At 41.6% G+C, this 17362-nt stretch overlaps 1 protein-coding gene across 39 annotated transcripts in view; it reads left to right on the top strand.

Moving 5' to 3' along the window:
* CEP112 (centrosomal protein 112) overlaps positions 1–17362 on the top strand; it is a 537142-nt gene that overhangs the window by 472411 nt on the left and 47369 nt on the right. For 30 of the 39 annotated variants that reach the window (XM_074020167.1, XM_074020165.1, XM_074020166.1 and 27 more), the window contains one exon: positions 11560–11649. The exons of 5 other annotated variants lie outside the window; for them this stretch is intronic. In XM_074020167.1, the coding sequence (XP_073876268.1) occupies positions 11560–11649 (90 nt within the window). Of the gene's footprint in view, positions 1–11559; positions 11650–11694; positions 11762–17362 lie in introns of all 39 variants that reach the window. 4 more of the 39 variants (XR_012426034.1, XR_010581949.2, XR_012426035.1 and 1 more) reach the window with 2 other exon arrangements.

The following is a 17362-nucleotide window of genomic DNA, read 5'->3' as shown; positions in this document are numbered from 1 at the left end:
AAGAAAAACAAAAACAGCCAGGTGCAGTGGCGCGCCCCCGTAGTCCCAGCTGCTTGGGAGGTTGACGTGGGAAGATCACTTGAGCCCAGGAGGTCCAGGCTCTAGGGTGCTACGATCACGCCTGTGAGTCACTGCACTCCGACCTGGGCAACAAAGTGAGACCCCCATCTCTTAAAACAAACAAAAGAAATGTGGCCAATTTCCTGAAGGGCAGATGGGTAAAGACAACTATACCAGTGTAGACGCTGAGAGGGACATAGCAGAAGGGAGAGAGCAGCAGTGGTGACCAGCCCTCTAGAGTGTGAAAGAAAGGGTACTGATAGATGTGTTATTATTAAAAAACAAGAAGGGAGGCCATTTCTGACACTTGAGGGAGCAGACTGTATAAAACTCAGTTATTTTTCTCTAGGGACAGAATGAGAGGAAATGTAGCTTAAGGGGGAAAAAAATCCGAGAATTTTAGTGGGAGTACCCCAACTGTTTTTTTTTTTTTTTTTTTTGAGACAGAGTCTGGCTCTGTCGCCCAGGCTGGAGTGCAGTGGCCGGATCTCAGCTCACTGCAAGCTCTGCCTCCCGGGTTTGCGCCATTCTCCTGCCTCAGCCTCCCGAGTAGCTGGGACTACAGGCACCTGCCACCTCGCCCGGCTAGTTTTTTGTATTTTTTAGTAGAGACGGGGTTTCACCGTGTTAGCCAGGATGGTCTCGATCTCCTGACCTGGTGATCCGCCCGTCTCGGCCTCCCAAAGTGCTGGGATTACAGGCTTGAGCCACCGCGCCCGGCCCCCAACTGTTTTAAATGAAAGGCAACTTGCTCTTTATAGAGTTGGTTAATGTTACCAGTAAATGCTCATTACCTTAGTGTAAATAACACTTTCCCAAGCATTTCAGAGACCACTTAACAAATAATGGCGGGGTAAAGGCTGTTGCTCTTGTGAAGTTCAGAGCCTAAAATGAGAAAAGAAGTTAGATAAATTCACAATAGGAAGAGATCTATAAATATGTTACCATATAGGGAATATAATGACAATGGGAAATAGTTTAATCTGTGTTGGAAATTTTTCATGGAAGAAATGAATCTTAACTTCAGTTTTCATGGAAGAAATGAATCTTAACTTCAGTTTTCATGGAGGAGAAATACAGTCTGGTGGAGAGGATTGGAAATGATACTGCAGGCTCAGGGGATGGCATGTGTGAGTGATTACTCTTTGTAAAAAAATCGAAATTTAAATGAATGGCTTATGGGTCTTCCCTCTTCCCTGGACTTGCGCTGAAGAGGGGTGGTCTGTGAGGATTGAACAGTTAACACTCTGTTCCGCAGAGACTGAACTCAAGTTCCAGTGCTTATCACCCTGGCCAGACAAGGAAATGCCTCTATGATCTTGCAAAATCCTAGCTGTGGTTCTTGAATTTGATCCTAGATTTCTACCACCCGAGATAAGAACTTGTTCACAAGTGAAGCTGTCTCGAGCGACGAGCGACGAAGGTGGGGAAATGTGCTTTGAATTTCCTGAGTAGAAACAGACTGGCCCCTTTAAGAGGAGATGTGGGTAATGTCAGGATGGTCTTTTGTGTGACTAGGAAAACATGAATGAGGTGCGTTAGGAGATTCCGGCTTCCTTAGATCATCAAAGTCTTGAAATAACATGATTTCTTTTCCTGGAACCCCTGTTAAGACCAGGAAACATTAACTTTTTTAAAAAGTGCATTTTTAGGACCTTTAAAGGAAGTCCTTTAGGAATTTGAAGGACTGAAAATAGGTGAGAGAGAGAAGAGAAAACGCGAACACTTTTGTACTTGAAGAATAACAAACAAGAAAAACTCTTGCTCTGTATAGTGTCCACAGTTTTTTGCCTTTTATGTTGAATCAGTAGCCTAATAAGTACTACAGCAACAGCTCATATGCAAGTGCCATTTCTCGTCCGTGTGGTTTGTCGTTTGTCGCAACAACAACTAAAAAGTTTTCACGTGAAAGGAATTTTGCCTTATGTGAGGAGTAACATTTGTATTGGGTAAAAACCTCCAAAGATCTCTTTTCCTTCACATCAATATCACAAAAGAGACAAAATTATCAGGGTTTTTTTTTTTTTTTTAAATAAATGTTGCTTGAAATGTGAAAAAAAACGAAAACCTGAACATAAGCCATAGGGGAAAAAAATTATACAGTTCTGCTGTGAATACATTAGTGGCCTCTGCAGTAGTAACTGCGGCTCCGGCTTTAGATCTGCAGCATAACCCGTTTTCCATGACTGTAGAATCACTAATAAAACTGTTTTTTATGGTTTGTTATTCATCCTGGGTAGGTCTGAATGAAGAAATCCCTTTAAAAGAAATCTTGAGTGGCATTTCAGTTGAAGAAGACTAGTTACTTTTGTTAGTAGATTTAGCCTATTTAAAAATAATAATAAAACAGAAACTATAGTGGCCTCTGTAAATAGCCCGTGAGACCACCCAGTAAAAATGTCACGCTGCCACTGTGTCACTTTCGGTAGCCCCAGATTTATTGCTCCTTGTGTGGATGACAGGGCTTGATCCTCTTGCTTTGTCCTAGTCATTTACAATATGATTTAAAAAAAAAAAAAAAAAGTCTGTAAATCTCACATGAAAATAGAGCGAGATTTTACTGCTTTATTTGTGTTTTACCTTAGCCTTCATTTAACAGTAGTAGAAAGAAAAACATTTACTGTTTCGGTGTCAATTTACATTGCAAAAGGAGACCTCATCAGAAATATTATCAGCCCAGTTAATAGATTGAATTGGAGTAATGCTGCTTAAACAAGTGTGGGCATTATTAAGAAGGTAATTAAGGTTTAAATGAGAGTCACCCTTATTTCACCTTTATAATTAGTGTCTCTTCACTGTAGTCACAGCTCAGGCATCACGCCTGTCTGAAGGACCAAGCAGCCAGGGGAAGAGAAGTTTACGTCAAGATTTTATAACTTAATATTTTATGACATACATTTAAAAATCATCTTACATGTTTTAAATGGAAAACAGACCATTACCATGAAAAAATAAACATTGAATTGGATTGTATGTAAATTATACCTCAATAAAAATAAAAATAGGCCTTCCCTTTCTAGTTATCTTCTCCTTCAGTCAAAATATGCACATCCTACCCCCTGGTCTCTTCATTCTGTCTTCAAAACATTCATGGGGTAAATCCTCCCGTATCCCTCCTGCCCACTGAGTGGCGAATGAATCATCTGTTTTCTCCAAAGTAGGATAGTAAATTCAAGCCTCATGAAGGAAAGGATATGATGACCTCATTTTTTTTTAAGTGGGACTTTTTTTCTTTTTTCAATGTTTCGACTTTTTATTATGGAAGCTTTTAAACATACACAAAAGTAGGGAGAAGAGTACGCAGAGCTGCCGTCTACCCGTCACCCTGCTTCAGCAGTTTCCCGCAGTTTGCCGGGGCGACTTCTTCTTGGCAGCATCTTCAGTATAAATACTCTGGCTTTTTCTTCTTGTTAAAACTCAGCTATGCAGAGCTTGCAGCTCGCAAGGCCCCCTCTCTGCGCTTCACCCAGCGGAGGTTCAGCTGGTTCCTTGTTTCACGGCCACAGACTGTACCCAAGGCCCTAAAAATCCACAACTCTACCGACCCCAGTTTTATATTTATATAGGACAAAACTTTAATCAACACTCTTTCTGCTTACATATGGTTCAATCCAGTTTATTTTAAATAACAGAACACTATAGCATTCAAGGTTCCCACTTCCCAGAGGACATGTGGATGAACCTACGGACAGAACCAAGGAAAGGATCCATTTACCCTCTGCCCCTTCAGGTAGGGCAGGCCCAGAAGAATGTGCTCATAGACCTCATGATGATTTGTGAAAAGGCCAGGCACTACTAGCATTTTACCAAGACTTAACAACACAGAATGAGGCAGAATATGTGTCAAACACATTACATTTCAACTCAATGAGAACTGCTTTGAAACTCTCTAAAAGGAGACAAGAACCCGACCCTACGAGCTCCATGACAGAAAATGTGTAAGAGAATGTGTCTCTGGAGTCCGCTCTGCTAGGACAGTGTTTCCAGGACCGCTGACTCAGAAGGGTGACTTTTCTACTGCTGATGATTCTGTCTTGATTTGCAAGTGGATTTTTCCAAATTTCTCATACATGGAGTTTTGATAAAGATGGGAAAGTAGAGTTTGAAATTGTATTCTCTGATATGAACTTAAAGTACCGATATTCTGAGCTATATAAGCTGAAGACCAATTTGTATGCTTAGACAGCCTGTTGGGAAAAGGGTAGTAAGGTAACAGCTCTTGGGTTGCTGGAATGGAGTTGGCTAAGAAGTGGGCCAAAGGCGAGATCAGAAATCTCTAGAAAGATGTCTGGTCTTGCTACAGTACTACATCTGAAAGCCTCTCTCTGTTATGTACCTTGTATTCTGGGAACATTTAAAAAAAAATTTTTTTTTTTTTTTTTTTTTTGAGACAGAGTCTTGCTCTGTCGCCCAGGCTAGAGTACAGTGAGGCGATCTCAGCTCACTGCAAGCTCCACCTCCCAGGTTCACGCCATTCTCCTGCCTCAGCCTCCCGAGTAGCTGGGACTTGTGGGTGCCCACCACCACGCCCGGCTAATTTTTGTTTTGTTTTGTATTTTTAGTAGAGACGGGGTTTCACCATGTTAGCCAGGATGGTCTCGATCTCCTGACCTCATGATCCACCCACCTCGGCCTCCCAAAGTGCTGGAATTATAGGTGTGAGCCACCACGCCCGGCCGTGTAAAAAAATTTTTTAATCATTGTGACATAGTATATCTGTCTTCCAATAAAGTTTTCCTTTATTAAATAACCTTTAAACCACTTTATAATTAAAATGAATTTGTGTTTCATTTATTCATTATTAAAAGGCATGTATCTGTGATCACTTTATTCTTGTTTAATTGACTCAGAACTACAAGAGAAAACTTTGTTTTTTAAATAAGACTCCAAATAATTCCTTAATGCGTAGTTTTACAAGTTAAGGAGTGGCTTGAGCTGAATTATGTTCATACATTTTATTAAAATAACATTGACTAGTTACTCTTTTTTCCCCAAACTCACAGAAAAGCCCTGTACTGTCACAGGTGCCATTCAATGGGCACATTAGCTACCAGGTCTTTTTCCTCACCCTGAGGAGCCCATTAACATGTTCAATTTTTTACACTTTCATTTGCTCTCATTATTTTCAGATTTGAAACAAACAAATCAAATTATCCTACAACGCTCTCCCTTTGAAAGAGTGCGGTGAAGGCCGGGTGCGGTGGCTCAAGCCTGTAATCCCAGCACTTTGGGAGGCCGAGACGGGCGGATCACCAGGTCAGGAGATCGAGACCATCCTGGCTAATATGGTGAAACCCCGTCTCTACTAAAAATACAAAAAACTAGCCGGGCGAGGTGGTGGGCGCCTGTAGTCCCAGCTACTCGGGAGGCTGAGGCAGGAGAATGGCGTAAACCCGGGAGGCAGAGCTTGCAGTGAGCTGAGATCCGGCCACTGCACTCCAGCCTGGGCGACAAAGCGAGACTCCGTCTCAAAAAAAAAAAAAAAAAAAAAAAAAAAAGAAAGAGTGCGGTGTGCGCTCGTTGTTCTTGTGGAGCTTATTATGTCATTTACATTTTTCTTCTGGAAAGTGTCATTCTTTACTCCCGACCAGGAGAAAGCACTCTGAAAGTCAGGAGCGGTGTAGCTTCCCACAGCCCGCTGACTTACATCATATTTAAAGGCAGATTTAATTGGGAGAAAAGAACTGTCTTTTCAGTAATGATGCCAGTTAACACTGCAGAGTTAGGAGAGGAGGGACAGTTCTGCAGAATAAACAGTTTAACTGTTCAAGTTGGATTTTGTTTTATATTTTTGACCCAGTGTTGGACATTCTATTCTTTAATTATCTTGGGCTTTTCTCCGGAAGAAACTAAAAGTTGTGATTTTGTGTGTGTGTGAAATGTCAAATTTGAAGCTTTTTTGAATAAAGAAGACACAACTTAAAGTCCCTGGTTGTACTTATTGAGCAATTGTGGTCATTTTCACATAGTCCTTATGTCAAATTCTGAGGTTGGAACTCTAATAACCTAATAATTTTTTAGAATATAAAACCAGGACCAGCCGCCAGTATAAACTGTCATTTTCCTTTCATGCAGTACATTTTGACTTTTTTGAAAGTGAAATATTATTTGGTGACTTTTCAATTTTTTTAACTGATCTTTAATAGTTGACGGAAGTCATTTCTAAATACAACTGCTTTCTCTGATTAACTTTAGAAAGATCACATTTTACATCTTTATGAGGAAATTTTTAAAGGCCTGCCTTTTTGAAAAGCGAATGTAATTTGAATTCCATTTTAATAATATTGATAAAACATAGTCGACTTCATAGTCTGTTCTCTATATGAAGTACAGAAAAAGGATCAGATCTACTTCGCTACGCTGCCTTCCTTGGAACTTTCTTTCAGCTAGATTTGCATAATATGTCATCCTAACTTCTCCTCAATTGCCTCCTGCCTATCTGGACTTTCAGCAGCTTTCTGGGCCTCCATCTCCTCCTCTGCCTGTCTGAGTGTGGGCATCCCCCAAAGGGCAGGTTTTAGAGCCTCTGCACCTCTGTCTGAGAGCATGCCCCACTCTTCAGACCCACTGAGCAACGTGATCTGCTAGCTAGGGGTTCTAGCAAGCGCTGGTTGCTGTACCGTTATCCCTTGGACAGGGTGGCTCCTAAACACAAAAGCTTATTTCCCACAGCTCTGGAGGCTGGGACATCCAGGATCAAAGCACCAGCAGATTCAGTGTCTCAGGAGAGCCTGCCTGATTCCTAGTTCATTGACACCCATCTTTGTGCTGTGTCCTTTCGTGGTAGAAGGGGCCAGGGACCTCACTCAGAGCTTTTAGAAGGGCACCGGTCCCATTCTTGAGGACGTTCCCTCCCAGAGGTCCTGCTCCTGATAGCTTTGAGGGTTAAGATTTCAACATATGAATTTGGAGGAGGCACAAATATTCAGACTCTAGCAATAGTTCCTCCTTGAAGTCCCACCAGCACCTTCAGCCCAGCATGTCAGAAAGCACACAGCCCCACCGCTTCTGACTTGTGCTTAGCAAGAATTCACTATTCTCTGGTCATTCCATCTCAAAGCCTTGGGGTGTCTCTGAGTCCCTTTTTTCCAATGCTTTCACTTTTGCAGCATCCTCTTTTTTTTTTTTTTTTTTTTAATCCCATGACTTCACTGAGCAGAACTATTTCCTCAAAACTCAAGAGAAACACACAATTGGGCATGAGTAGGGCCAGATGCTTCTGTGGAAAAAGGAAGAAAGTTAGCTTCTGGCTTTGGCATTTGGGAGATGACAAGTGACTGGTGTGAAGACTGACTCAGGAGAGCAGTGGGGACGGGAGCAGGTGTAACAGGGTATGTAGTGAGTGGGGGAGGATGTGGGATGCCGAGTGTGGCACTCTCAGGGTTCTGCAGGTGAAGGCAAGGAGGGAGAGAAGCCGGGAGGTGGGGAACAACTCTTCATTTTAGGGAAGGGAGAGGCACACCATCTTTCTTTTCTGTGAAATAAAATTAAAAGCAAAAAAAAAAAAAAAAAAATTAAAGGAATATTTTATATTGTAGCAGAAACCAGACAATATATTATCAGTTATTATTATTGTGATATGTGTGTGTATGTTCAGAGATAGATATAGATATTTGGAGGATATATTTGTATATTTTGTGTCTCAGGACACATAATCACCTTTGGTTAAATGTGCCACATGAAGGACAGTCAGAAGCCCTGATGATTGAAGTAAATATCTTTAGGGAGTAGAGTTTAAATGTTTATGACTTCCTTCCACAAACATGAATTCAGTGTCACCTGTGTACCAGGCATTGAGCTGGCTTGTCACTGGGCTTGCAGAAATAAAGAAAGGAGATCCCTGAGCTGCAGTTTCATGCAGACAGTTGCATGCCACCCAGACACGTAAATTAATTCTCTTAAACACTAGATGGATGAAAGCCCAGAGAAGTCCATATTTAGCTCTTGTACAGATCAGGGCAATTACATCATTGAGCAGAGTAGGTGCGGTAGGGACTTCCAGGCAAAGAAAAGAGAAAATCAGTACAGAGTGGGCAAGAGGCAGCACGGAGTAGCACAAGCATATTGAATTTGAAGTTACAGAAATGTGTTAAAATTCCAGTCCAGGCCGGACATGGTGGCTCACACCTGTAATCCCAGCACTTCGGGAGGCTGAGGCGGGCGGATCACAAGGTCAGGAGATCGAGACCATCCTGGCTAACATGGTGAAATCCCGTCTCTACTAAAAATACAAAAAATTAGCCGGGCGTGGTGGCACACGCCTGTAATCCCAGCTACGTGGAGGCTGAGGCAGGAGAATTGCTTGAACCCGGGAGGCGGAGGTAGCAGTGAGCCGAGATTGTGCCACTGCACTCCAGCCTGGGTGACAGAGCGAGACTCCACCGCCCCCCCCCCCCCAAAAAAAGAAAAATCCCAGTCCAGTGCCTTACTGCTAATCACATGGACTTGAGCAAAGTAGTTAACTGCATGCAGCCTCAATTACATCCTTTCTAACATAGACGAAATAATACTGGGTGCACAAAATTGTCATAAGGGTGAAAAATAAAATCCACTCTGTGGATGATAGCGCCTGTTATTATTGCTGGTAATGACATCTGCACGGCACACCAAGGCTTCCTATGGCACAGCGTGGCTGGAGACCAAGCCAGTTGATGAAGGCCCTTGGATGCTATGCTAAGGAGTGAGAGCTGTCTCTCAGCGGGGCTGGAGTGTTGTTTCAGCATTTTAGTCAGGGAACAACATAATCAGATTTAAGTTTAACAAGATCACTGTGACAGTGGTGTGGGGATGGATTAGAGAGCAGGAAAAAGTGGGGACAAAAAAAAATGGATAAATATTCTTCCCGATACAGTAATCATTACTTTCCCCAATTATGCCATAAGAGAAGCTGATGAGATCCTATTTATTGGTAGCTATGAAAGTCGGGAGCAGGGGGAAGGCTACCTCATCAACAAGCACAGGAACTATTACATTCATCCTTTTGGAAGTAGAACACAACAGAATTATAGACAATTCAAGAATGGAGAGATTTCCAAGCTCATTCTCAGACCTGGTTGAATTGTAGATTTATAATCAAGTCTCATATCAAAGACACCCTAAAGCATGCAAGCTCACTCACAAACCATTTCAGACACCCTAAAGCATGCAAGCTCATTCACAGACCATTTCACTTTTTAAATTAGTTCTTAGCCTGGGGTCCATTCACCGATGGGCTTCAGGCAATCTAGGAATGCCCTACAGTGAGAGGCAAAATCATAAAACTATGGTTTTTCTCCTTCTAGGGAGTAACTACTTAGCTTTCATGAGATGCTCAAAGGAGTCTAGAACCTCCCAAAGGATTAAGAACCACTATTTATCTGGACATAAAAAAGACTGGCATTGTGTCGCAGGAATCTTTAATGGACACTAACTTAGCCATTGTGTCTGAACTCCGGTCTCCACCTGGATGTGTAGTAGGCATTTCAAACTGAACCCAGCTGAGGCTGAGCTCCAGCTCCTCTCCCCCAACACCTGCCCTGTCTCTGTGAATGCCAACTGCAGTCTTAGCTCCTCAGGCCAGAATCCCTGGGGTCCTGTTTATTCCTCTCTGCTTCCACTGTCTCGGGGCCATCATCTCTATTTCATACCTGGACCTGATCCTTCCTTCATCAGCTGTTACCACCTGGCCCCGCTCTCCATCTTCCCTTTCCCAGTGTTGCAGTGGCCTCTCCCCTGCTCTCTGCCTCTGCCTTGACCCTCAATCTGCTCCTCTCAGGCCTCCCCACCCTGCTCCCTGCCTCTCCCCTACTCCCTGCCTCTGCCTTGCCCCTCAGTCTGCTCCTCAGACAGCAATGAAAGCAGCACCGGCTCCCCACCCCCCAGCAGCTTCCTGTCCACCTCTAGGCAAAATCTAAAGCCGTTGACCTGTGAGACTCCATGTGACCTGCTGTGACTTGAACCCTGTTATGTCCTTGACCTCACTGCTGCTGCTTTGCTCACTCTCAACAGTGACCTTATGACTTCCACAGACATACCATCTCGGAGTCATTCCACATGCAGCGGCCACTGCTTGGAAGGCTCTTCCTGTGGAAATGTACATGTGACTTGCTCTCTCTTGTCCTTCAGGTCTTTGCACAGATAGGCCTTCTTGGACCATCTCTGCTTCCTCACACCACTCTAGAATGTCCCCTTCCCTGCTTTATTTTTCTTCTGCACTCATCACAGATATATAATACACTTACTGTTTGCTTATTGCCTACCTCCACCCCATTATAATCTAAGCATGTGAATGCAAGGATTTTTTTTTTTGAACAGAACAGGGTCTCATTCTGTCACCTAGACTGGAGTGCAGTGGCACAGTCATAGCCCTCTGCAGCTCCAAACTCCTGGGCTCAAGTGATCGTCCTGCCTCAGCATCCTGAGTAGCTGGGACCACAGGTTTGCACCCCCACACCCAGCTAATTAAATTTTAAAAATTGTAGAAATGATCTTGCTATGTTGCCCAGGCTGGTCTTGAATTCCTAGCTTCAAGTGATCCTCCTGCCTTAGCCTTTGGAAGTGCTGGGATTAGAGATGTGAACTACTGTGCCTGACCAGGGTTTTTGTTTTGTTTTATTTGGTTTGGTCTATTTTCTTTCACTGCTATGTCTACAGCACCTATTTCAATTCTTGACATAGAGCAGGAACTCACTAATATTGACTGGATGGATTGAATTTTGTGAATTTGACACCTTTGCTGTTACCACCCTGTGCATTCTGCTCACTGTAACTTTCCATGTAGTGTTTCGATAATGACACTGGATTGTTTGAACGGACAATCCAGTGTCACTATAGAAATAGTACGTGGAAACTACAAGTTCTTTTTCTAGTTCACCCCTTTACCTAACATAGTAATTGATACAGTGATAATTATTGGTCTTTGTGGTTTCTATTTCCCATATCAACCTGAATTCTATTTCAAACAGCTACTTGGCAACTGAAAGAGTTCACCTCTGTCCATTTCTTACAAATTCCTCAAATTCCATACCATTCTCTCTGACTTTATAAAGAAATTCATTTATGGCTACTATAATTTACTCAAATTATCATAATATAATTTTGAAAAATGTTCTGCTAGTCAGATATTACAATTCCTATCTGTCACAATGATATTCAGAGTATAAGTGTATCTTGCAGGTGTCCTGAGGGAACCATTTTCATTGCAATCGTGTTATGCTTTATTACATATGCTTTATTACACGCTTGTGGTTCTGCGCGAGAAGGATATGAGACGTTTTAATGTATGATTGACACCTGCCAATTTGTCTGTTTTATAACTTTGAGAGTTTTTGTACTAGGTATTCTTAAGGCAGAAAACATCTTGGTCTGACACACAAAAGTCTGATATTGTTTTGCCTGAATGCTTTGGAACAAGAGTAAGAAACTAGAAATCTGAGGCCTTTTTAATGCCAGTTCATGGTGTAAAACTGTTTTTTCAAGTGTGCTAATTATTAATGATATCTTTATTTTATACTGTTTCAGATTTTACAAGATGAATTAGAAAACCGTTCTAATCAGGTGCGATGTGCAGAGAAAAAGTTACAACACAAAGAATTGGAGTCACAGGAACAGGTACCCTCTCCTTTCCTGTTTGACTCTCCTGTTTACTTTCTCTAGGTCAAGAAGTGTGTGCGGCCGGGTGCAATGGCTCACTCCTGCAATCCCAGCACTTTGGGAGGCCAAGGTGGGTGGATCACCTCAAGTCAGGAGTTCGAGACAAGCCTGGCCAACATGGCGAAACCCCGCCTCTACTAAAAATACAAAAATTAGCTTGGTGTGGTGACGGGTGCCTGTAATCCCAGTTACTTGGGAGGCTGAGGCAGGAGAATTACTTGAACCCCGGAGGCAGAGGTTACAGTGAGCCGAGATCGCACCATTGCACTCCAGCCTGGGTGACAAGAACAAAACTCTGTCTCAAAAAAAAAAAAAAAAACCAGTTTACGCATTACCTGTTTCAGTTATGATGCTTTGGGTGCAAGTAACAGAATATCCCACCCATGGTTGACATAAAAAATAAAGCAGTTTATTACCTCACAGAACAAGAAGTCCACAAGTAAAGCATTCTCATGGCTCTGCCGGTGCTGGCTTCATTCTAGAAACTTCATTCTTGAAGTTTCAAGATGGCTGCAGCAGTGCCAGGCATCCTGCCCAGATCTGCACTATTCGGAGGCAGAAAGGGGCTACCAGTTTCTAGGGCCTAATGCGTAAGGAAGTCTTTCCCGGAAAGACCCCCTCCCTTTACATGTCATTGGCCAGAGAAGATCACATGCTTAGCCTGGCATACCCAATCCCTGGCAAAAGAACCGAGTATACAAAACTAGCCTAGAGTAATCAGGACCCACATGCTGGTGATGAAACTGGGAGAAGAAGGAAAACTGGAACAAAAAGGAGGGGAAATGGAGTGTTGAATATGCAGCCAACAGCGTCTGCTGTGTCATCGTTTCAAAATAAATGGATATTATTTTGCTTAGAGGCATAAATCATGTTTTCTTTTAAATTTCAGTTTTCTCCTCTTTCTTTCCATTCTTTTCAAAATAATGTAATTTAACCCAGAATAGTATGGCTATGACAATAGCTAATGACCTATTTTATTTTTAAATGGCAGCATTATTTTCACCAACTCTTCTGGTTATAATAAATTTCACTTAGTGGTAATTTTGACAATTTAAAGTAAAAAGTCAACATGTATCAATAGAGACCATGAATCTTGATGAAACCCTTTATAAATGCATTGTCCTCAGCCATTGAGTATAGCATTGCTAATATTGATCTAAGTGCCACCAATCTATTATGTACAGAAACAGTCATAGGAATTGACTGTTTATACTTTGGTTGTAAAACTCAGTACAAGAATGTTGGCATATTATATTAGCTTATTCTGAATTTCAGGGAAGGTGAAATACAAAAGTAAGGGTAATAGGGAAGCTTTTTTTTCTTCTTTAATCTCTGGAGATATTTACAAACAGGATCCCACGGTAGAGGATTGTACAAAATGATGAAAGTAAGCACCTAATAGATGCTGACTGTTAATACGTAATGAATTGACTTGCCCTCCTATAATTCCTTCCTACTCGCTAATAAACTCTGTGTCATATGTGTATCACATATGTATGTACATATCATGTATATAAGATATGCATAAATATACACATATACATATACGTTTTATACAATGTCTATGTATAGGATAACAAAATAGAATAATACTAGAATAAAAAATTAATAACTACGCCAGGCGCAGTGGCTCACACCTGTAATCCCAACACTTAGGGAGGCCAAGGTGGGCGGATCAACGAGGTCAGGAGTTCAAGACCGGCCTGGCCAACATGGCTAAACCCTGTCTCTCCTAAAAATACAAAAGTTAGCCAGGCACGGTGGCAGGCACCTGTAGTCCTAGCTACTCAGGAGGCTGAGGCAGGAGAATTGCTTGAACTGGGGAGGTGGAGGTTGCAGTGAGCCGAGATCACGCCACTGTACTCCAGCCTGGGAGACAGAGCAAGGCTCCATCTCAAAAAAAAAAAAAAAAAAATTAATAATAACTATACCTTATCAAATGCTGACAAGATGACAGAGACTGTACAAGAAATGTTACACATACTGGTTCATTTAATTTTCACAATAACCGCGTAAGATCATTATTATCATCTGTGTTTTGTGAATAGCTCGCCAAAATCCAGAGTGGTTGAGTAACTCATCCAAGATCACACAGCAGTAGATCCAAGATCACATGGTAATAGAGGAGTATTCAGATCCGTGTTTATCTGAACTCCAAACTTTTGTTCCTTTCATGACAATTCTCAAGTTACAGATCTAGCAAAAAGAAGCCTGAATAGCAATGATAGAGAAAGTAACTTATTAAGGACGGCAGGCAAATAGACATTGTGTTCCTGCTTCCTGGTAGAGGAGCAAATGCCATTGACTTTCCATGGGCAGAGAAAAGCCATGAGCAAAGGAAACACAAGCATAGCAGACTTGCCCATCATGTGCCAAGTCAAGGAGATGAAAATGCCTCTTCAGATGGGAGCATGGATTTGTTCGTGTCAAATCAGCAGGTCTGATTGTCACTGAAGGTCAACTGAGCCTCATCCTCTGTAGATGACGCTTGTAACTAAAAGAAGGAGAAAAGACAAGCTTCTTAAAGGCAGGAAAAGGTGCTCCCTGGAGGGCTGGGGCTTCTCTAGTTTGTGGTAAAATATGACTTAAGGTAAAACTTTTGTTGACATCAATTTAATTCATGGCAAAACTTCACACAGAAAATTCCATAATATATTGAGAGTAGGGAAATTAAGAAATCCCAAATGAACAATAGAGAAGGATTCAGGAACTACTTTCAGTCTTTTTTTTATTGACTTCTTTTTGATCATCAAAGTTGCTTTCATCTTTGTAGTGACAATAGCTTTTTAGAATATTTCTTACACTAATTCCTGATATCTTCTATTAGGCTACAGTTTACCAAAGAAATGTCAGGAAATACCCATGGGTAAAGCAGAATATTTCATAATCTTTGTAACCATGAGATGTTGGGTTCTTTCCACAAGGTCCTAGGGTGTAGCTAAAAAAAAAAAAAAAAAAAAAGCCAGTTGTTTCAATTAAACTGAACAATAAATAATAGATATTTAACAAATACTCTTCATCTATATTTAACTTAATCTTTTATCCGAATTTGACCTATGTCCCCCTTTAAATTTGTGACACTAATACAAATAGTCAAAAATAATTAGAACTAGGCTGGGCATGGTGGCTCATGCCTGTAATACCAGCACTTTGGAAGGTCGATCACCTGAGGTTAGGGGTTCGAGACCAGCCTGGCCAACATGGTAAAACCCCATCTCTACTAAAAATACAAAAATTAGCCAGGCATGGTGGCGGGCACCTGTAATCCCAGCTGCTCGGGAGGCTGAGGCAGGATAATTGCTTGAACCTGGAAGGCAGAGGGTGCAGTGAGCCGAGATTATGCCATTGCACTCCAGCCTGGGTGACAAAGCAAGATGCTGTCTCAAAAAGAAAAAAAAAATTAGAACTATTTTCATAGATACTTTTTAGGATCTGCTAAGTATGAGTTTACTAAGGATATCTAAAATGTTGAGATTGTTACATTATGAATGTATTTTTTTGTTGTTCGTCAAAGCAACTTCAATAACAGTAGCTAGTCTCACATCAGCCAATCAAACAACTAAAATGTGTTTGAAACAGCCCCTGAGAACTATCTTCTCTTTCTTTTCAAGCAAATATTGTTATCCTGATACTAGTTGCATTAAGGAATCAAAATTGAAACTGGCAGAATTACAAAAGACAATTTCCTAAGCTGCTTTTTTTAACTTGCTTGCTTTAAAAAAGTTTAAATGGTTTCTGGTTTTCATTTAAGAAAAATTTCTGTTTTGATTCTATAAAAACAAGAAATGAATGAGGCATTTTAAAAGTTATGCTTTTAATTAAGAACAAAAAGCTGCTTCTCATCAGGTCTTGGTGGGTGGCATCTTCGTTGCCCACCACATGCCTTGGTGCCACCAACTCTCTCTTCTGTCCCCTCATGTGGACAGACCAACACACGGAGTCCTCAGGGAAGGTGTACTCATTGGGAGGCACAAAGGGTTAATTTACTCCTCTTCTGTCCCCTCATGTGGACAGATCAGCACACGGAGTCCTCAGGGAAGGTGTACTCATTGGGAGGCACAAAGGGTTAATTTACTCCTTGTGCAGATTCAAGAGAAATAACACTAATAGAATCAGGAGATAAATTGCCCAAGTCAGCTTTACAAAAGTGTGATGTCTTCTCTAATCAATAAACAGCAATTTAAAATCACCATGATTTTTATTCATAAGAGGAGGTAATAATTTCTAATTCCAGTTTAATCTGAGCAAGAACCCCATAATTTTATCAAAGAAGGGAGATCAGAGCTGGAGTCAGACTTCTTCATTGTGCAAAGAAACTGAGTCATCAGGAAGGATGTGACCTCCCTAATGTACAACACAGTAGTGGCAGACCCAGGGTAGGTCTGTAAGTGGTCTGCTTACTCCCAGAATGTTATTTTCCACTGTGTTAAACACTCTGTAAAATGGATATTTGCCATCTGTCACTCGGGTGCAGGTACAGATTAAAATATTATGGATAAAACTAAAATTCACTGAGTTTCATTATTCACAATGGGGAGCAAACAATGTTTCGTTATTCACAATGAGACGAGATAATTTGGCTTGATAAATTATACAAAAGAAAAGGAAGAAAATAAATAGCCTAGAAGTTTTCTTGGTATTCTTAACACTGAGTAAAGCATGTATTTATAACAAAGACACCAAACAATGTCAGATTCTAACATAACAATATGTGGATATTAACATTCACAGAGCAAAACCCCTGCTTCAAACTGGCTATCTTAAAATTTGAAAGTATGAATAGCTTTAATTACGTTGATCACTCAGTTTCCCAGAAGAATATTTTATTAAACAAATTAGTGAGGAAAAAAACAATACTTTAGAGATGTTCTAATAAATAAAATACAATGCTGAGTGTTTCACAGGAGACTCAGTCTTTTTTTACTCAACATTTTATTCTTTTAATAGGTATGTTTTGCTAAACAGTGTTAGGTCTGAGAAGAAACGAAGATGAATAAGTTACAGATTTTGCCCTCAAGGAGTTTACAGTCTGATAGAGTAAATGGGATGTGTATAAAATGTAGACCTCAGGCATGAAATGGAAGTTGGTTCTTTTTTTTTTTTTTTCTGTTGCCCAGGCTGCAGTACAGTGGCGCTATCTCAGCTCACTGCCACCTCCGCTTCCCGGGTTCAAGCGATTCTCCTGCCTCAGCCTCCCAAGTAGCTGGGATTACAGGCACCCGCCACCACGCCTGGCTAGTTTTTTTTTTTTTTTAGTAGAGACAGGATGTCACCATATTGGCCAGGCTGGTCTCGAACTCCTGACCTTGTGATCTGCCCACCTCGGCCTTCCAAAGTGCTGGGATTTACAGGCCTGAGCCACCGCACCCAGCTGGAACTTGGTTCTTTTTCTAAATGGCTTGGAGGCTGAGAATCACTGTATGCAGAAAGAACACAAGCACTGGTCCTTCCTTCCATCTTCCCTGATCCTGTGGGAAGGAAGGGGAGGATCTTTAACCAGGGGAAGGTTAGGGTCCCACTGCCTAGGCAGTGTGTGGCACTTGCTAATTTGGGGTTTTTTCAAGAGCTTGCAGCCCTCAGGGGAACTGGGTCCTTCCAAAGCTGGTCAGAAGGGATCAGCATTCTGCCAGCCTTCTCTTGAAGGCACCTGGCTTCTACCTTGTCTTGCTGT

This window comes from Macaca fascicularis, chromosome 16 (assembly GCF_037993035.2).
Source record: "Macaca fascicularis isolate 582-1 chromosome 16, T2T-MFA8v1.1".
Classification (NCBI taxonomy): Eukaryota; Metazoa; Chordata; class Mammalia; order Primates; family Cercopithecidae; genus Macaca; species Macaca fascicularis.
The sequence above is the reverse complement of the archived record's forward strand: the minus strand, read 5'-3'. Positions and strand labels throughout refer to the sequence as shown.